This window comes from Plectropomus leopardus, chromosome 21 (assembly GCF_026936395.1).
Source record: "Plectropomus leopardus strain MGB_pleo_1.0 chromosome 21, ASM2693639v1, whole genome shotgun sequence".
Lineage (NCBI taxonomy): Eukaryota > Metazoa > Chordata > Actinopteri > Perciformes > Serranidae > Plectropomus > Plectropomus leopardus.
Window position 1 is genome coordinate 27,610,932 of NC_142196.1, and position 20,289 is coordinate 27,631,220.

At 39.9% G+C, this 20,289-nt stretch overlaps 2 protein-coding genes across 4 annotated transcripts; one reads left to right on the forward strand and one right to left on the reverse strand.

The window, feature by feature from the left end:
• Window positions 1–260: 260 nt before the first annotated feature.
• Window positions 261–10,530, reverse strand: tubb6 (tubulin, beta 6 class V). Of its 2 annotated transcripts, none has more exons than XM_088071942.1 (7): window positions 10,371–10,530; window positions 8,481–8,589; window positions 7,564–7,674; window positions 6,995–7,110; window positions 6,069–6,197; window positions 4,343–5,157; window positions 261–1,036 (listed from the first exon to the last, which is right to left on the reverse strand). In XM_088071942.1, the coding sequence occupies exons 1-7, from the start codon at window positions 10,425–10,427 to the stop codon at window positions 964–966; spliced, it is 1,410 nt and encodes a 469-aa protein (XP_087928068.1). In that variant the 5' UTR covers window positions 10,428–10,530; the 3' UTR covers window positions 261–963. The 2 variants fall into 2 exon arrangements, with proteins under 2 accessions (XP_087928068.1, XP_042365998.1); XM_042510064.2 differs by having other exon boundaries at window positions 4,321–5,157.
• A 1,169-nt stretch (window positions 10,531–11,699) lies between these two features.
• Window positions 11,700–18,623, forward strand: hus1 (HUS1 checkpoint clamp component). 2 transcript variants are annotated; one of them, XM_042510077.2, is made up of 8 exons: window positions 11,701–11,875; window positions 13,512–13,639; window positions 14,357–14,533; window positions 15,372–15,479; window positions 16,064–16,138; window positions 16,552–16,651; window positions 16,986–17,120; window positions 18,203–18,623. In XM_042510077.2, the coding sequence occupies exons 1-8, from the start codon at window positions 11,824–11,826 to the stop codon at window positions 18,283–18,285; spliced, it is 858 nt and encodes a 285-aa protein (XP_042366011.2). In that variant the 5' UTR covers window positions 11,701–11,823; the 3' UTR covers window positions 18,286–18,623. The 2 variants fall into 2 exon arrangements, with proteins under 2 accessions (XP_087927858.1, XP_042366011.2); XM_088071732.1 differs by lacking the exon at window positions 15,372–15,479 and having other exon boundaries at window positions 11,700–11,875.
• Window positions 18,624–20,289: the final 1,666 nt, after the last annotated feature.

A 20,289-nucleotide genomic window follows, 5' to 3' on the forward strand; every position in this document is an offset into this window, starting at 1 on the left:
CACATAATTTTAAACTATCAGAAAAATAAAAAGGAATATATAATAATATAATATGTAATATTTAATATTGGGGTTTTTTGGCTTTGTGTGCAGAGTTTTGCAAAATTAGCCTGTAATTTTACAGCAACAAACAATCCTAATGCGAAAAGGCGTATTGTTTCAGAGTGGCAGACGACAATATTTATCTGAATCTGCAGTTTCTGCTTTTGGCCACTAGATGTCAAAGTGACTCCACGTTTTTAGGAGAAACAACAACGAGCTGTGAGTCAATAAAGATTTATTAACACAATTTATTGACAAAAAAATAATCTCACATCCAGTCATGAGTATCAGGCGTTAATGTGCGTGAAGTGACAGTCGTGGTAATTTGCAGGTTTACGTTTCTGAACAGGTTTGGCTTTTCATCACCAGAATGAGAAAACACTGATATTTCCAGTAAAATCATCACTACAAATATAAAATAAAACACTGCAGTGAATCCGGATCCCGTTTGCTTTAATTGAACATAAATTTAAAAAATCTTAAAATAGAAATATAAGAGATAGAGGGGATATTCCTGCCTCTCTGTGCAAGACTTCACAGGTTTAAAAAAAGTATTTTATTTTATTTTATTTAATTCTTTATTGTGTGTGTGTGTGTTTTAATATTTAACATCAGTGACAGTCTATCTGTTACCCCTAACCTCATAATTTATTTGACTTTTTGGAAAATAATTAATTACAAAAACCTGATCCAGTGTTTTGCGGAATTTGGCTGAAGTTTGGTGTAATTTTGTCATAAAAAACAGTAAATTTATTTAAAATTAAATTAATATTATAAACCTTTGATAAAGAACCAGTGATCCTGAATAAACACTGCTGCTGTTTTTAATTTAATAAACACGCCGTCTAAAACCTTTCAGAAAACCAGGAAACATTTTTCAAAACGTGTCTTTCCTGTGCAGCTGATGACCCGCCTCTGCCTTCAGTTGATTGGGCTAAAGTTGTCTTCCTGCTCTCTGATTGGCTCGTCAAACTGCTGCTCTGCAGTCCAGCTCCTGTTGGAGATAAAAACAGTTATCATTCAATGCGACTGTAGACACACACAAAATGCAAAATGTGTACTTTACTCTGGACATTAATGAGCATTTTATCGCTCCTGTTCTCTCGTCTCAAAGTTAATTTTTTTTTTTTATGTGTTTTTTGGTTAGTTGTCTTAATTAATGGTTAATGGAGTTCATGAGTGAAGATTATCTCGCTGAACAAAACTTGTAATGATCGTAAATGTTTGTTTACGGAGCTTTTTTTTTTGTTGCAATAATCTTAAATCAAATGGAAAAATCTCGCTGGCTTTTTGACGAGTGTACCACAGCGACGCTAACGTATCCGAAACACTGTTGAAGATCGAGTGTTCATTATTGCTGCACTCTGAGTGTGAACACAACACACACTCGAGCAAAACCTAAATGATATTTGGGAATGACTGTGTTTCCACTGAGTGATCAACATCCCAGTAACCATGGCGATGGATGTTGAAAACATCAGCAGCTTTATTTCTCTTGCAGCGGCCGTCATTATTTCAATCCAAGGCCTCGTCGGCGTGTTATGGAGCCGTGATGGGGAGGCGAGCCCCTTATAGGCAGGAGCGTCTGTATCAGCTTTATAGATCGGATGTGCTTTTCCTTTCTTTGGTTCATGCTTCGTCTTTCCACCACGTTTCCTGAAATTCGGGCCTGTAGTTTTTCTTTAAATAAGTCTCAACGCCTGAAATGTTTATTTTTGCAAAAATCTCCAGTGGTTCGGAAAAGTTTTCTCACTCCGCCTTCAGAAAGAAAAAAGCCTGAGACGGGGGTGAAGTATTTCTGTCCCAGCTGGCTGAGACAGCAGCTGGACGTTTGGACGAGAGCCATCTCTGCTGTCACGCATTCCTCAGCTCCACGCCCGAACCTAAATCTGAGCCAATAACAAACTACGAGACGGCGAGGACCGGACAAAACGTCCTCGCTCAAATATCCCATAGACGAAGCAGCAACATGGTGCTTCAGAGTAACCTGTTGATTATTGATCATTGTCCACGAGCCGGCTGAACGCCGACACAAAGAGCAGATCGGCGCTCGGGCCCACAGACATGAGCCAAGCGTTTTTGTCTTTGACAGCGACGGCCGCCGCCCTCCGCATAATCCGCAACACAAACAGAACTGCTGGGGAATCAACTCTCGCACACGGCGCGAGATTAACGTGCCGTCGAGCCCCTCGCTCCGCTCTGAGGTGGTATTTTGTCAGCGCAGCGAGGAGATTTCAGCTCCGAAAACTGTGACCGTGTGTGATTTAGAAAAACAAAACTCGTGCACTCACTCGCCTTTTTCAACTGCAGAGCAGAAAAAGAATTTCTCAGATCTGCCAAATTTAGTCTCGATACACGACAGCTGCACGAAGAGTTTGTCCAAAACTGGAAAAAAGTTTACTTTTAGGAACTATCAGATCTTAAAATAAGCTGCAGTTTTAAATATTTAGTGTTTCAGATGTGTAAAAATATTTGAGACACGGTCCTAAATATCATGATGGAAATTGGTTTGATATCTTTAAAAAAAGAATAAAAAGTGCATGAAAAAATGGCAAGAAATGTCCAACAAATTGCAAGGAATTAGTAAACGTTGAGGAAAATGAACTGAAAGTTATTTTTTAAAAGGTGGTGGAATTATTACAAAAATTATCAACAAAAATAAAATGTGAAAAATGTCCAGAAACTTTATTTATATAATGTACAAAAAAGTAAATGTAAAATGTAAAAATTAAAAATGAAAAAAATATATTCTTATTGTTAGTTTTATGAGCATTTTTTTCATTTATTGAATTATTCATTTATATACCTTCACTGATGTTTGCACTTTACTGTTTGGATAGAAATACAAAAGTACTCATATAAAACACGAACACGCAGACAGATCCAGAAACAAACACAAACGCAGCAGACGTGTGACAGCGTGAGGCCTTAAAAGAAGCTTTTATTTCGACTTCTCTTCAGCCGCTTTAGACGAGTACAAAAACCACAGAGTGAAAACAACAAAAACACACAAAAACGGTACAAAAAGCATCGATGGCGTGTCCGTTTGTGATAGAAGACACAATCATCATCAAATATGCCTTCATCTTTCACTCTAAACTTTCCTCATAAATTAGTGCATTTATGACACAAATCACTGCATTAAATAAACATTTTAGCTATTGTTATTCTACCAACTTTAGTTTTCACATTCCCAAAACAAAATAAGCATATCTGAGTCCTTAGAAAAACACTATATAAGTCCTATCCATTATTATTATTATTATTATTATTATCATTTTTAATTAAATAAGTTATGTGACAGTGCGCTTTCTGATGCCTCTGTAGTTGAAGTTTAGTTTGTTTTAAGCACAAAAACCATCAGATCAACACAATAAAAATCATATTTCCTCCTTTCAGAAACACGAGCTTCCTCAAGTGAAAATAAAATATAATTTTAATATTGTCCTAGTTATGAAGTTTGTCATAAACTTTGGTGAAACATACTGAGCACTGTTTTAAAATGTCAGTATTTCAGTGTTTTGGGATAGATTTAAGGAGACAGTTATCAACAATTATTCTCACTTTGGATTAATTTATTGATGAATTTTTCAATTATTCCATCAGATGTCTAGTTTAGAAAATAATAGAATAATAACTTCTTCCTGTTCAACCTGATCTCGGAGGCGTTACTTACACTTAACAAAAGGTTATGTATGTTAAGTTTCGGAAACTAAAATATAAAGGTTAGGTCTACCAAAAAGTTATCATATTAATTGTTATTATTATAAAATGATCATTACAGTGATGCCAGGGACCGAAATCTTTGAAGCTGACAATATTAGTTTTCTTGTGCTGCGTTTCACGTATATTTAGACATTTGAAACCTAAACAAATAAGTTAGAAATTAGGAAAAGAAAATTACCCGATGAATAGTTTTGTTTTTTTTTACTGAGAGAGCGAAAGAGAAATTATTAGCAGATGATTCTCAAAAAAAAGAGAAAACTGTCCAGAAAACCATATTTATAATTATTTTCATTACTATTTTTTTTCCATTTATTTATTTTAGTTATTTATTTTTACCTTGTTTTCTTCCTTTTTTTCTTTATTTCTTTATTTCTCGTAACTTCATCCCATGTTTTTAATGATATCAAGCCGATTTGTTCACGTTTTAAAGGGTTAATATTTTTTTATGATTTAACGAGCTAATTCTCTGATTTCAGACGGTTTTTAAGTTATCGCTTAACGTTTGTGCTCTGCCGTCCCGCCATCACCGAACCAGCGTTCTCTGAGTTTTACCGGACACGCTCGGCCTCCTTACTCGACGATCTCGTCCTCCTCGTCCTCAAAGTTCTCCTCGCCGTCGTTGGCGGTGGCCTCCTGGTACTGCTGGTACTCGGACACCAGGTCGTTCATGTTGCTCTCCGCCTCCGTGAACTCCATCTCGTCCATGCCCTCGCCCGTGAACCAGTGCAGGAAGGCCTTCCTGCGGAACATGGCGGAGAACTGCTCCGAGATCCGCTTGAACAGCTCCTGGATGGCCGTGCTGTTGCCGATAAAAGTGGCGGCCATCTTGAGCCCCCGGGGAGCGATGTCGCAGACCGCCACCTTGACGTTGTTGGGGATCCACTCCACGAAGTAGCTGCTGTTCTTGTTCTGGACGTTCAGCATCTGCTCGTCCACCTCCTTCATGGACATGGGCCCGCGGAAGACGGTGGCGACGGTCAGGTAGCGTCCGTGGCGAGGGTCGCAGGCCGCCATCATATTTCTTGCGTCGAACATCTGCTGGGTGAGTTCGGGGACGGTGAGCGCCCGGTACTGCTGGCTGCCTCGCGCCGTCAGAGGAGCGAAGCCCGGCATGAAGAAGTGCAGTCTGGGAAACGGCACCATGTTGACGGCCAGTTTGCGGAGATCCGCGTTGAGCTGCCCGGGGAAACGGAGCGAGGTCGTCACGCCGCTCATGGTGGCCGACACCAGGTGGTTGAGGTCGCCGTAGGTGGGCGTCGTGAGTTTCAGCGTGCGGAAGCAGATGTCGTAAAGGGCCTCGTTGTCGATGCAGTAGGTCTCGTCCGTGTTTTCGACCAGCTGGTGGACCGACAGGGTGGCGTTGTAAGGCTCCACCACGGTGTCCGACACCTGGCGGACGAAAGACGACCCGATTTAAAGAGACGCTGAAGCGTCAACAAGTGAAAAAATCACAGAAAGATTTAACTCTCTAAAATTAGAGATGTTGCTGCTTTTACCAAAAGAAAAAACGTTTTGGTTAAAAGATTCTGGTGAAAAACTGTTCGAATTTAAGAAAGCAGGAAGAGACAAAAAGTGAAAAAATACCCCAAAAATATTTTTTAAAAAAACACAATATTTGGAGCCGTCTCCTCATCTTTAAGACATTTCTAGGATTTCAAGAATTAATTTTAGAAAATCTCTAAAATTGTAGGAAAAATCTCTGATTTTAGGAGGTTTCGAGGATTTTAGGCCATTTCTAGGAATTTAGGATCAGTCTAGAATTTTTGGAGATTTCCAGGATTTTAGGAGGTTTCTAGACTTTAAGTACATTTTTCAGATTGTAGCATTTAATTTCTAGCAAATTGCTGGGATTTATGGACATTTCCATGATTTTAGGATGTTTCTTGGACTTCTGGATGAGTCTTGAATTTTTGGATATTTCTAGGATTTTAAGAGGTTTCTAGAATTGTAAGACTTTTTTTGATTATAAAAAGTTTCTAGGATTTTAGGACATATCTGGAATTTTAGAATAGTTTTAGAATTGTAGGACATTTCTCTGATTTAGGAGATTTCCAGGACTTCGGTGTAGAATTTTTGGACATTTTTTTTACTTTTCTCAAATTTTAGGTCATTTCTAAGATTTTAGGACATTTCTGTTGCCTTCACCAAAAAAAAAAAAAAAAAAGGTTTGGCGTTATGGTTAAAGGATTTTCTTGTAAATGTTAGATTTTAAGAAAGCAGGAAAAAAGACAAAAAAGTGTCTAAAAATACCCTTTAAATATAAAACCACAATATTTGATGCGTTCTCCGTTCCCCGATACCTTAGGTGAGGGCATGACGCTGAAGGTGTTCATGATCCTGTCGGGGTACTCCTCCCGGATCTTGCTGATCAGCAGGGTGCCCATGCCCGAGCCGGTGCCCCCCCCCAGAGAGTGAGTCAGCTGGAAACCCTGCAGGCAGAATCACAGCGGCGGTCATTTCACAGCAAACCGTGACGAGACAGACGTATGACGGACGGACAGGATTTGTTCATTCATGCATTTATTTGGCGTTTTGTGGTATTTTAACGGTTTGAGCACATAAAGGTGCTGACAGGAAGCCGAAAAACTCAGTTTAACTCCAGAAAACATCATGGAGGTTCATGGAGGCTTTTCAGCGCTGACTGCAGGACGATGTGTCCTGTAGGTGGCGCTCTAACCATAACTCAGTGTTGGCATGGATGTGTCCTCCGGTGGGGACAGTGGTCAAACGTGTAGAGTTTTGGACAGACTGGACCACGTTCAGCATATTGTCGCACATTTGTAGGATTTTAGGACATGTCTAGGTTTGAGGGACGCTTCTTAGATTTTCGGACTTTTTAAGGATTTTGGGAAGTTTTCGAGAGTTTTCGGACATTTCTAAGATTTTCAGGCGTCTCAAGGATTTCAGAACATTCGTGAGATTTTTTGACATTTCTAGAAATGTGTGACTTTTCTTAATTTTTAGGACGTTTCTCTGATTTTGGGCCATTTCTTCTTTATTGAGGATATTAGACAGGACCCAAGCATGAGACCCATGAAATATCATATATTTCTGCGGTTGTGATGCGTGTGCGTGAATGAGAGTCCTCTGAGGTGCTGACAGAATAAAGAAACAGTTCAGTTTTTGAGTTGATTTTAAATCTTTGGAAGCTGGACAGAGTCGACTTGCTGGTCGCCCAGCTCGATCTGTGACACACGACACGCTAAAAGCAACAAGTGGTCTTCACCTGGAGACAGTCGCAGTGCTCGCACTCCTTCCTCACGATGTCCAGGACCGAGTCCACCAGCTCCGCCCCCTCCGTGTAGTGACCTTTGGCCCAGTTGTTCCCGGCACCTGTCTGACCTGCAGACAGCCAATCAGCACAGAGAAAACCCATCTGTGAACTGTAAAACGATCGCCACGGCAGATGGGAATGTGCGCGCAGACACACTCCACTGTTGACCCGTTTCTGAGCGGGGGGGACAGCGGGACAGATGTACGGCCGCCCTGCGTCTTCTCCCACAGAGACATCGGTTTATTAAACAAACGCTGGCGTCCCCTCGGTCTGTTTACGGGACAGATTTAGTGCTGGAAAGTTTCACTGCCGCTCCCGCCAAACAACAACGAATCAGAGAGACGAGCCCGCCGAGAATCGTCCCCGTCTCTGCATCTGCGGCGCCTTTTAGCCTCTTTTGGCCACAAACTGTTTTTCTCTCAAAATTTCTAAAATTTTAACATTACTGACCCTGTAACTTCCACAAAAGTCCTAAAAACCGCATCAACCCATGAATGAATGTGCTGAGTGAAAAAAGATACCAAAGATGAAGTTGTCCGGTCTGAAGAGCTGTCCGAAGGCTCCGGAGCGGACGCTGTCCATGGTTCCTGGTTCCAGGTCCACCAGCACGGCCCGGGGGACGTATTTATGTGCTGCGCAATCAGAGAAGAAGAGTCGTCACTGTGTGGCTCCAAAAACGTGGTTTAACCGATAAATGAGGAGCTGAATACGCTCGGATGATTGTGTCTTTGTGACCACCATCGCTGTTTGTGTCGTTGTTCGTGTCTCTTTAAAGAAACTCTGTCTTTTTTCGGTTGCTTTGACGTCTCTGTTGTCCCTTTGTGTCTCTTTGTGGTCATTTTATTTCTCTGTCTGGTCCTTTTGTGTCTTTTTGAGATAATTTTGAGTCTTTTTTGGCAGTTTTGTATTTCTTTGCAGCCTCTTTGTGTCTTCTTTTTCTTTTTTTATTTTTCATGACAGATATATTGGTTATTTATGTCTTTTAATATATATCTTAAATTTGACTGACAAAAATTGTAATGAATTGCAAACTGAAAAGTATGAATGTAGTAAGGGAAAAAATAATGTATAAAAAATGAAATTATGAATTTTTCAGGTTAAAATCACAAAAATATTCACTCATCCGATAAATAAATAAAACTTTATCATCATGAACTTTCCAATACTGAAAAAAGGCAAAAAAACAAGTTTTGTGATGGTTCGAGAGGTGAAATGTGAACTCAGATCATCACTTAGAGGAAGTGTGTGACTCACAGTGACTCACACACGCACACTCACACAGACACACACACACACACACACTCTCACACGCTCACACAGACACACACTCACACACACACTCTCACACGCTCACACAGACACACACTCACACACACACTCTCACACGCTCACACAGACACACACTCACACACTCTCTCTGCTGGTGTGTTGTACTTACAGGACGCCTCATTGTAGTAGACGTTGACTCTGTCCAGCTGAAGAGACGAGTCGCCCACGTAGCTCCCCGCCGGGTCGATGCCGTGCTCGTCACTGATCACCTCCCAGAACTGACCGAGAGAAGGAGAGAAGAGCAGGTGACTTCCTGTCCGAAAGGTAATTTTCTCATAATTTTTAACATTTTTTCATTAATTTTGGGGTCATTTCTTGTTGTTTATTGCCTCCTTTTCTGTGTTTTTGAGAGAAATGGAGCCAAACTGCTCACATTTCAGATATAAGACTCGAGTGCATCATATCTGGACGTGTGAGTCCACAGACAAAGCGGCAATAATAATAATGATAATGATAATAATGATGATGATGATGATGATGATGATAATAAACTTTATTTGTGTAGCACCTTTTCATGCAGCCCAAAGTGATAAAACATTACATGCACCAACTGCTTCACATCAAAAGACATAAACGCGTCATAAAACCCACAAGTAAAAATAAAATAAGATCAGAATAGAAAACATAAATGCATCTATTCAATTACTTAATTCACATGGATAAAACACATTTTAAAATACTCATAAAAATAAGATAAAATATGGATAAAAATGTAATGTACGGAAGATGGGAAATAAAATAAATGAATGAAACTGATATTTGAAAAATTGGGATAAAAAGATTTTGGGTTAGGCTACCTTTTATTTTATTTTAATTTTTTTTTTTATTATAAGTATGCGACGCCGTTACTGTTTATGCTGTTTCCAAACTTTTTTTTTTTTACCCAGCAGCCTTTGTGGTGGTTTCAACACGTGACCTGCTGTTCATTTATCTCCGGCTGTTTCTCATGTTTCACTTTCTTCTCCTACGACTGCAACCACGTCTCCACACAGAGAGAGTGTGTGTGTGTGTGTGTGTGTGTGTGTGTGTGTGTGTGTGTGTGTGTGTGTGTGTGTGTGTGTGTGTGTGTGTGTGTGTGTGTGTGTGTGTGTGTGTGTGTGTGTGTGTGTGTGTGTGTGTGTGTGTGCGTGTGTGTGTGTGTGTGTGTGTGTGTGTGTGTGTGTGTGCGTGTGTGTGTGTGTGTGTGTGTGTGTGTGTATGTGTGTGCGTGTGTGTGTGTGCAGATTCCTTGAATAGTTTCTCAGTGACTCTGAGTTCACTTCGCTCCCTCTCACCACTGTGACGAGTTTATTACAGGACGGCGAGCAGCCGACGCTCCGCACTCATTCATTCGTTCGTTCATTTGTTCACTCGTTCGTTCAAACTGCCTGTGAACCAGGACCAGACCTCCAGGGTCATTTCATTAACCCTTTGAAACCTGAGCAAGCAGGTTTAATTCTCTTGAAAAACAGACTGAGCACATTGCAAGAAATTGTTAAAAAGATAAGAGAACAATCTGAGAATGAATGCTTAAAAAAAGGAGAGAGAGAGATATGAGAAAATTGTCAAAAAGGGTTAAAAATTCTGATAATTTTGTGAAATAGAAAAATAAAATAAAAGTGCACTTGTGATAAGTAGAATTATAGCTCTCCAGACGTTTTTTCCTGACTTCTATCAGAATAATTTTCTACGTCGACTGATTTCTTACCAATGACCTGAAAAAAAGCTGAAAATTCTGATAATCCTGCAAATAAAATAAAATAAATAAGAAATAAAAATACAATTATGATAATTACAAATATAGCTCTCTGGACTTTAAAAAATGTTCTAAATCAACTTATTTCTTGCAAAATAAACCAAACCCAATACTTGTGAAACACATGTGAAGTCCAGCAGAATGAGAGTTATGAATGTCAGAGGAGGAGTAGAGTTTTAAAATTAGGATTATTTATTATAATAATAATAATAATAATAATAATAAATCAGTGATCCTATAAGAAGACAATGTGTGTGACTGTACCTTTGTCCCGATCTGGTTCCCACACTGTCCGGCCTGGATGTGAACGATTTCTCTCATGTTTTATTCCTTCTGTCTGAATATTTTCGTCTCTCTGCTGGAGATTTGGTGTCTGTTCGCCGCTGGGAGCCGGTGTGTGTCTGCTGAACTGAGTGCACGGCCTCCTCCTCCTCCTCCTCCTCCTCCTCTAATGCGCGTTCATGAGGCCACGCCCAGAGCAGCGACAGTTTGTGTCAGTCAGCAGAAAACCTCCCTTTGTCTCATTTGTCCCACAGAAAAACTAACACTTTTAACACTTTAATTACCACTCCATGTTGACATTGAAAGGCTGCAAAAATAATCAAGTGTGTAAAATATCTGATTCCAGCAGCAGAAAGTAAAGTTAACCCTCTAAAACCTGGAACGACATCTGTTTGGTTTTTTTTAGCTGCATTCAGACGCCTTTCGCCAGAATTTAAAGCTCTGAAACCAGAGAAAATTGGTTTGAATTTTTTTTTAAAAAAAGCTGGTGATCTAAAGAAAAAAGCTACAAAGTTTGATAATTCTGTAAAAAAAAAAAAAAAGAAAGAAAGAATAAAAGTCAAATTATGATAATTAAATTTTTTAAAAAATGCAAACTTTTTTTTCTCTTTGTTAGCTTTTTCTGGGAAAGGAAGTTAAAGGGTTAAATTGTGATATTGTTGCTTTAACTTACATAAACAAATAACTTCCAACGCTGATGTTTGGATATTCAAACCCAGCGAGCAGGCTGGGTGTGTGTGTGCAGGGTGTGTGTGTGTGTGTGTGTTTGCAGTGTAATTGTGTTGAGGTAGCCCATTTATTCATTTATTTATGTGGTTATTTATTTATCTATCTATTAATATACTCAGGTGCAGGGCAATTAAACCTGAGCACATATTGAGCAAATTCTTGCAAAAACATGGGGAGAAAGAAATGACAAACTTAAAATGTAATATATAATATAAAATTTAAAAAAGGGGAAATTACCTGAAAAGTAGTGAAATGGAAAAAAGTTATGTAACATTATTATTGGCTAGCAATATTTACATTGCATGCATTAAAAATTATACAAATAATACATGAAATAAATAAAATTAAACAATAATAATGAAAACATTACATTAAATGAGTTCCACCTTTACCAGCTGCACAACAAAATGATGAACATATTTACGCGCCATAATCATAATACAACAATACATTCTTCTTTTCAGAACATGAACGTTTGGGCATTTTTAAATTATTGTATAATTTTATTTTTTTAACGCATTTTCCACCTTCCCAAACACACCGGAACTGTTGACCTGCTGTTTCCGTCGGACCGTATTCGGGGAAGGACCAAACAAACCCGCAGCGCCTTTAAAAAAATCCCCGCCGGAAACAGAAAAACTCCTCAGAGACTTTGCCGACAGATTTACCGACAGATTTACCGACAGATTTACCGACAAAACTCGACATGAAGTTTCGAGGGAAAATCATAGACATCGCGTGCCTCAACCATTTCACCCGTAAGTGTTTCCGGTTTCTTTTTAACGGGATTTAACGGACAAACCGACGCTGCTAACCGGTTAGCATCCGCCAGCGTCCGGCGAGAAAACTCACGTTTGTCTGAAATCAAGAAATAAAAACGGAAAAAGACTCTGAAGTCAAACATTTCTGCGAGACCCGAGAAACACCAGAGACGCGCTTCCGTCCGGCGGGGCGGGAAAGATGAACAAAGCTGATAAATACACAAAAACACACAAAATACACAAAAATACACAAAAATACACCGAAGAGTGGAATCTGTCCTGTTAGTGTCCATCAGGTGTCAGAGTCCACAATAATGTCCTAAAATACCAGCAACGTGTTGAAATACAAACATTGTCCTAAATTCCTAGAAATGTCTTAAAATCTTAGAAACGTCCTTAAACTTTAGACTTAAACTAGACTTAAACCTTAAACTAAGATTCTGAAAATGACCAAAAGTCCTAGAAATGTCCTAAAATCCTAAGAACTTCCTAAAATCATGGAAACATCCTAAAGTCTTAGAAATGTCTTAAAATCCAAGAAACATCCTGAAACTGTCCTTAAATCCAAGAGGAGTCCTAAAATCCTAGAAATGTCCTAAAGTCTGGAAATTGTCCTAAAGTCCTTGAAACTTCCTAAAATCTTTGAAAGTCCCAAAATCCTAAAAATTTTCTAAAATCAGAGAAACTTTCTAAAATGCTACAGACTTCCGAAAACCCCAGAATTGTCCTAACAAAAGAATAAAACTCAGATTTGAGCAGCCTGGATTAAAACGACGTGTGTCTGTGGTGTTTCTGTCTGTGATGTTTCTGTCTGTGATGTTTCTGTCTGTGGTGTTTCTGTCTGTGATGTTTCTGTCTGTGATGTTTCTGTCTGTGATGTTTCTGTCTGTGGTGTTTCTGTCTGATGTTTCTGTCTGTGATGTTTCTGTCTGTGGTGTTTCTGTCTGTGGTGTTTCTGTCTGTGGTGTTTCTGTCTGTGGTGTTTCTGTCTGTGATGTTTCTGTCTGTGATGTTTCTGTCTGTGGTGTTTCTGTCTGATGTTTCTGTCTGATGTTTCTGTCTGTGGTGTTTCTGTCTGTGGTGTTTCTGTCTGTGATGTTTCTGTCTGTGGTGTTTCTGTCTGTGATGTTTCTGTCTGATGTTTCTGTCTGTGGTGTTTCTGTCTGATGTTTCTGTCTGTGATGTTTCTGTCTGTGATGTTTCTGTCTGTGGTGTTTCTGTCTGTGATGTTTCTGTGGTGTTTCTGTCTGTGATGTTTCTGTCTGTGGTGTTTCTGTCTGTGGTGTTTCTGTCTGTGGTGTTTCTGTCTGTGATGTTTCTGTCTGTGGTGTTTCTGTCTGTGATGTTTCTGTCTGTGGTGTTTCTGTCTGTGGTGTTTCTGTCTGTGGTGTTTCTGTCTGTGGTGTTTCTGTCTGTGATGTTTCTGTCTCTGTGGTGTTTCTGTCTCTGTGGTGTTTCTGTCTGTGATGTTTCTGTCTGTGGTGTTTCTGTCTGTGGTGTTTCTGTCTGTGATGTTTCTGTCTGTGGTGTTTCTGTCTGTGATGTTTCTGTCTGTGGTGTTTCTGTCTGTGGTGTTTCTGTCTGTGGTGTTTCTGTCTGTGGTGGTTTATAACTCGTCTCGTGTCGTCTCCAGGAGTCGTCACCACCATCTCTAAGCTGACCAAAGTCTGCGTCCTGCGACTGACTCCGGACAACCTGTTCTTCGTTCTGTCGGGAAAAGTGGCGAACGGCGGCGTCAGCATGTGGTGCGAGCTGTCACAGGTAGGAGCTCCGCTTCGGCCGGAGAAATGAAGTGTGAGGGACAAACCTGATCAGGGTCCTCAAGATGTTGTCGGAAATTTGTCCCCAGTCTGGACTCGGCACGTCGCTCGAATCTCACGCTGTTTGTCGAAAAACGAAAACACTTCAGTCACCACTGATCCACGTTTTTATTATTATTTTCATTTTGTGTGAACTGAGCCTTTATGCTGGGTCTCCGTCACAGATTTGAACAAAACTTAAGCGGTGTTTTCGAAATTTCGATAAAACACAGTGCGAGATGAATGCGTCTCCACTGAGTGATGTTGTGCGATAGCATGACAGTAACCATGGCGATGGATGTCCAAAACATTAGCAGCTTTATTTCTCTAGCAGCCGCTCGATAAAGCCGATCTAATATCACCGTAGTTTCTTTGTCTCGTATCAGAGTGAAGACGATCCGCGCGTATCGAGTCGTGTTTTGTAGAACGTCGTGTGACTGTGTTGTACTTTTTCGTCTTCTTCGGGTTTAATGGCGGTTGGCGTCCATAAAGTCTCATTAGCGCCACCTGCTGTTGCACATCATACGAGCTCAAAAAGTGTGAAATATAGAAAATAAAATTAGTGAAATCTGAGTTTTTCGAAACTGGCGTGTTTCCATTAGGTGTGTTCTGTATTCACACTTTCAGTCGTGCAGTTTGAGGGTTAATGGAAACCCGCCCGGTGTCGTCCTTCCCGCAGGCAAACTTCTTCGATGAGTACCAGATGGAGGGCGTGTCCCCCGAGGACAACGAGATCTGTCTGGAGGTGACCCCAGAGAACCTGTCCAGAGCCCTGAAGACGGTCCAGAACGCCAGAGCCGTCAAAGTCAAACTGACCAAGAAGCACTGCCCCTGCCTCACCATCGCCGCCGAGCTGGTGAGACCCCGAACGATCAAAACACCCGGCAGATTCAGTCACACCGCCACGAAAATAACGCAGGGAATCAAACTCACACCGCGGAGGATCAGGGCCACGCTGAGGAACAACATTCGTTAGATTTTGAGAATTATGTCCTGATATTAAGGGAATAAAGTCCTAATTTTAAGAATAAACTCATAATTTTATGAGAATAAAGTCATAATATTACGAGAGTAAAGTTGTAATTTTGAGAATAAACTCGAAGTTAATAAAGGCATCGTTTTATGAAAAAAATGTTGTAAATTTATGAGAATAAACTTGTAACATTGCAAGAATAACGTCGAAATTTTACGAGAATAAATTAGTAATTTTACAAGAATAAAAGTTGTAATTTTACGAGAATAAAAGTTGTAATTTTACGAGAATAAAAGTCATAGTTTTCCAGGAATAAAGTCATAGTTTTATGAGAATAAAGTTGTAATGTCGAAAATGAACTAAATTTTTGTTACCTTATTCTTAAAATGTAACAAAATGCTTTTCTTTAACATGGCCCTAATCCTCCGCTGTAATACGTTTCATAGTTCATGTGTTTATTTCCATATAATAATATCCGCTTTTGCCTAAAATTCTGACTTAATTCTCGTTAAATTACTACTTTTTTCTCATAATATTCTGACTTTATTCTCGAAGCTTAAAGTTTATTTCTCTTTAATGTGGCCCTAAAACTCAGTCGTAAAAACACTTTTGTTCCTGTTAAAGTTTTTCTTTATCTGAATCAAGTCAACGGAGCCGATCACACCGAAAAGCGTCGGCAGTAAAACCGTTCGGTACGTTCTAACCATGATGTCGTGTCCAGCCCACCATGTCCAGCATCAGCCGAGTCGTCACTCACGACGTCCCGGTGGACGTCGTCCCCCGCAGACTCTGGCACGAGTTCAAAGAGCCGAACATGCCGGACTTCGATGTAAGTGACGTCTCTACAAACCGCAACTCACATCTTTCTCTTCATCTTCTGCTTAGAGAAAATATCAGAGAAGTTAACTCCAGAGGCACCAAACGCTCTGAAGCACCCGAAATCAAACAGTCATTTAATAAAGCTTTTTTCTGATGGGATCTCATGCAGATTGAGAAACACAAAATCACCCAGAAACTGTCCAAAATGCCAGAAATGTCCCATTTCTGTTGGTAAACCAAATAAATGCTTTTGTTATACTTTAATATGTCCAAATTTTTTCTTTTTTTTTCAACATTTGACTATTTATTTAACTTTTCACTGGACAAAAAAGCCACAATTTACGATAAACATTTGTTTAAATAAGATTGTCACTCAGTTTTTAGAAAACGAGCCTTAACTTTAATCCCGAGAGGCATTAAAAAGCCTTAAAAAGCCTTAAAAAGCCTTAAATCTGCCTTACCTTCATCTGCAGGAGCCCTTTAGTGAGCGCGCTCTCGACCACAGTGTCTGTTTGTAGAGGACAGGAGATTTGAGAGTTTTTGAGCAGAGTGAAGGCGTCTCTGACAGGTGTGGTCACATGTGCGTCCCTGCAGGTCAGTATCTACCTGCCTCCGCTGAAGACGATGAAGAACGTCGTGGACAGGATGAAGAACCTCTCCAACTTCCTGGTACCATCACGTTCCTCCAAACAAACTGCACCTCAGACGTTTTGAAACACGAGAAAACACGTTTGATTTCTTTTAAAAAGTTCACAGAAGCACCTCCAGACGAGGAGCTCCCATGAGTATTTAAAATATTCTTGGTAGTAATTATATTGAATATTTATTAGGGAATTTTCCTGCATTTTTACCTATTTTCTCGATAATTTAAAAAAATGAAACGTGTAAAGTTGCTTTGTCTCCTGTGTTTTTTGTACATTATTGGGGATTAAAATGTTTTTAATTCTGATAGAAATGATGGATGAAACTATAAAAATAAATCCCACTTTTTATTAAATTGGAATTATCTTCTAAGCTCGTGTTAGGTGACACGTTTGAGTCTCTGCTGGATGTAAATGAAAGTGTGTGTTTTTGTGTTTCAGGTGATGGAGGCCAACCTGAGCGGAGAGATGAACCTGAAGATCGAGACCGATCTGGTCTCTGTCAGCACTCACTTCAAGGACCTGGGAAACCCTCCGTGGGGTAAAAACCCTCCCGCTGGAATCTGTTTGCTTTTATTTTATGTTTTTAGGAGTTTTGGTGTTTCGGTCCAGACTGAATAATTGAGAGTGAAAGTAAATTTCTGCAGACATTCATGACCAAAAAGCCATTCTTTATTAAAAATAAACACTCGAAGATTTGGTTGATTTTTTGTTTCCATCAGGCGTATTTTATATTCACAATTCGAGGGTTAATGGAAACTCACCTGTTGTTTCAGGTTTTATTCAGCGCCCAAATACAGCCCCGTCTGTCTCACGTGTCTCCCTCCTCCTGTCTCCTTTCGTCCCCCGCTCATCTTCCCCGTCCGTCCCTTCAGGTGACGATGCCTCTCAGGACGGCGGTCTGTCTCAGAGCAGGGACTCAGACGCCATGGCCCAGGCCAGAGTGGACATCAGGAAGCTGCAGCAGTTCCTGATGGGACAGCAGGTCAACCCCAGCAAGGCCATGTGCAGTAAGTCCACCTCCACATTCACGAGTACAGGCAAAGTACACATGTAGTAAATGCGATATTTCTCCTTTCCTTCAGGCAGTTTCTTCAAATTTTGCACAAACGATCACTCAGACTAAAGAATGTATGAGTAGATTTTGGTGGTCAAAGGTCACTGTGACCTTGCGTCTGTCCATTTCTAGTGGAAATAATACTTCAAGAATACCTGGAGGGAATTTTTTCAAATTTGGCACAAACGTCCGTTTGGACTAAAGGATGAATGAGTAGATTTTGATGGTCAGTGACCGTTGACCACCAAAGTTTATTCCATTTCATCTCAAGAATGCCATGTTGGAATTTACTCAAATTTGGCACAAACGTCCACTTTGACTAAAGAATGAATGTATTAGATTTTGATCACTCTTACCTCGCATCATTTTTCATTCTCATGAACATGATATCTTAAGAATGGCCTTCACGGAATCTTTGTCAAATTTGACACAAACGTCCACCCTGACTCAAGGACGAATTAGTAGATTTTGGTGGTCAAAAGTCAAAGTCACTGTGACCTTGTCTCTGTCTAAGTCTTGTGAAATATATCTTGAATGTATCTTTCTAATTTGGCACTAACATACACTTTGACTAAAGAAAGAACTGATTGGAATTTGGTGGTCAAAGGTCAAGATCTCTCTTAACTTGCATCCATCTTATTCGTGTGAACGTAATATCTCAAGAACACCTTAAGGATTTTTTTTTTTTAATTTGGCACAAATGTTCAGTTTGAGTCCAGGACTTATTAGAAGTTGGCGGCCATAGGTCAGAGGTCACTGTGACCTCACAAACCATGATTTTGGTCATAACTCAAGAATTCATGCACTAAATACGACAGAATTTCACACAAATAAGGATAAAATGATGAAGTGGTGACATTTTAGATCCAAATGTCAAACTTCACTCACGACTTTGAAATATACGAAATGAATGCACCTGTAACGGAGTGATTTTGTCTCTTTTACCTGAATTTAAAAAATTACAGTAGAATTTGAAAGCACAGAATTGGGACCCATCGCTGGTTAAATCACGTTACCATTGATCTGTCTCCTCAGACATCGTCCACGAGAGGGTCGTCCACCTGATTCTGCTGCACGAGGACGTGTCGCTGCAGTATTTCATCCCCGCTGTGGCGTAGCCGCTCTGCAGACGGCACACCTTATTTCTGCTCACTGTGAGTTTGGGGAATTTAAAAATGGGCTCAGAACCTGTTCCAGGTGTTTCCCCAAAAAGGATCCTGTCTCTCTCTGAGCCCATGAGACAAAACTCTGTCTGCGAGTCTGTCCCACATTTGAATGACACTGAGGCTGTCCCAGTCCACACGGTGGACCTCAGGAGGACACTGACCCTCTGTAGACGTCACGGTTATCGAGGAGGATCCGGACAGTGGAGATAAAAGAGAAAACTGAACCTTTAAAATGTGTTTGACATGTTTTCCATTAAAAGTATTGTGGCATTTATTTGGTTTCACTTTGACACATTAGAGTTGAATTATGTTTTTATTTCAGGAGTTCAAAGTATCCAAAACTTTCCTGTGAAAAAACTCAGTTGTCATTTTGCTTTTTTGCATCAAAACAGGATTTGGTGAATTTGTCGTTCGGTGTGAGCTCATCCTTCCTCTTTCGCTCCTTCAGCGTCCTTCGTGAAAGAGCTGCATTTTGATTTTTGCACAAAAAGTCTTTCATCATGTTTAAAAGTCAGAGTATTTGAACTTTTCTTCTGGTCATGCATCTCCACACCAGCATGAAAAACTGATGGTGTTTGTGTTGACGGCACAGAGCCGACTGTGAACAGACAAAAACTGCAGTAAACATCAGTTGAGACGCATATTCTGAATGCGCTGTGTGCATCAATCAATCAATCAGTCAAATTTGATTTATAAAGCAGCTTTCAAACAAATCAAATGCAACTTAAAGTGCTTTACCGTTTAATTAAATGAACTTGGAACAAGACCAACACAGGAAAGGCAAAATGCATCTTAAAAAATAGAAGGAGTATAAACCGTAACATTGTGATAGTAGGACGAGACTAAAAAAACTTTTAAAGGCTTTTAGTTTGAAAGTATCTACCTATCTTCCTTAAATCTGACAAATGTCTTCAAATCCTTGAAATGTACTTAAATCTGAGAAATGTCCTCAAATCTTAAGCCCTTCCTAAAATCCGGGAAATGTCCAACATCTTAGAAATGTCCTAAAATCCTAGAAACATCTTGAAATCCTTGAAACTTCCTAAAATCTGAGAAATGGATTCTAATCCTCGAAATGTACTTAAATCTGAGAAATGTCTTAAAATCTTAGAAACTTCCTAAAATCTGAGAAAAGTCCAACATCTTAGAAATGTCCTAAAATTCTAGAAACATGCTTAAATCCAAGAACCCCACCCCCCAAAAAGGAAAGTCACCCAGATTTTCAAAGTAAAACAAAAAATCGCCATTTGTTTGTTTGGAAAAAAAAATCAGCTGAGATTTTCAAATTTAAAAAAAGTTAAATTTGAAAAAGAAAAAAAAGTCTTATTTTAAAAAAAAATAGATAACCAAAAACTTTTAAAGTAAAAAAATTCTCATTTTCTTTACAATTACCAAAACTAAAAAAATATGTCACAAAATATGCCATGTTTTCTTTAAAATTGCATTAACAGTATACCAAATAAAACAATTTAAAGTTGTATGCCCTTCCCTTGAGCCAAAATAGGTTCTCAGTGCATAAAAAAATTATCTGACATGCCTCCCCCTTTCTGCCCCACCCCTCCCCTCTGATAAATAACGAACAGTCCCTTACTGCAGTCAGAAAATGACCCAAACTGCGCTGTAAGCAGAAACCTCCTCTCTCTGCAGCAGCTTCAGCTCCTGCTGGTGAATTAAATCAGTATTTCATGATGATATAAATGTAGTTTGGATGTTTGTTTTAGACCTTTGATAACGTTCAGCCTTCAGTCTGTCTGCGCAGGCGCACTGTGCGCAGCCGGCGGCTCCGCGCGCCGTTTGTCTGGAAGCTTCTAGAAGGTTCTACGGAGGAAAAAGGCGCGAGGACACGAAGCCTCAGGAAACCCTCGAGGAGCTTTTAGAGACGAAGAAAGGAGGCTGATGAGAGGAAGCTGGAGATCATCCCAGTAAAGCTCAGTAACGTTTGACAAAGGCAACAAA

What these genes read in the sequence shown, in the direction of transcription:
- tubb6 (XM_088071942.1), bottom strand. Translation starts at nt 10,427, where the DNA reads ATGAGAGAAATCGTTCACATCCAGGCCGGACAGTGTGGGAACCAGATC. An exon ending in CTACTACAATGAGGCGTCCT is followed by an intron (nt 7,675 to 8,480) that starts GTAAGTACAACA and finishes CTGATTGCGCAG; the next exon opens with CACATAAATACGTCCCCCGG. An exon ending in ACCGGACAACTTCATCTTTG is followed by an intron (nt 7,111 to 7,563) that starts GTATCTTTTTTC and finishes GGCTGTCTGCAG; the next exon opens with GTCAGACAGGTGCCGGGAAC.
- hus1 (XM_042510077.2), top strand. Translation starts at nt 11,824, where the DNA reads ATGAAGTTTCGAGGGAAAATCATAGACATCGCGTGCCTCAACCATTTC. An exon ending in GTGCCTCAACCATTTCACCC is followed by an intron (nt 11,876 to 13,511) that starts GTAAGTGTTTCC and finishes TGTCGTCTCCAG; the next exon opens with GAGTCGTCACCACCATCTCT. An exon ending in AGAACCTCTCCAACTTCCTG is followed by an intron (nt 16,139 to 16,551) that starts GTACCATCACGT and finishes TTTGTGTTTCAG; the next exon opens with GTGATGGAGGCCAACCTGAG.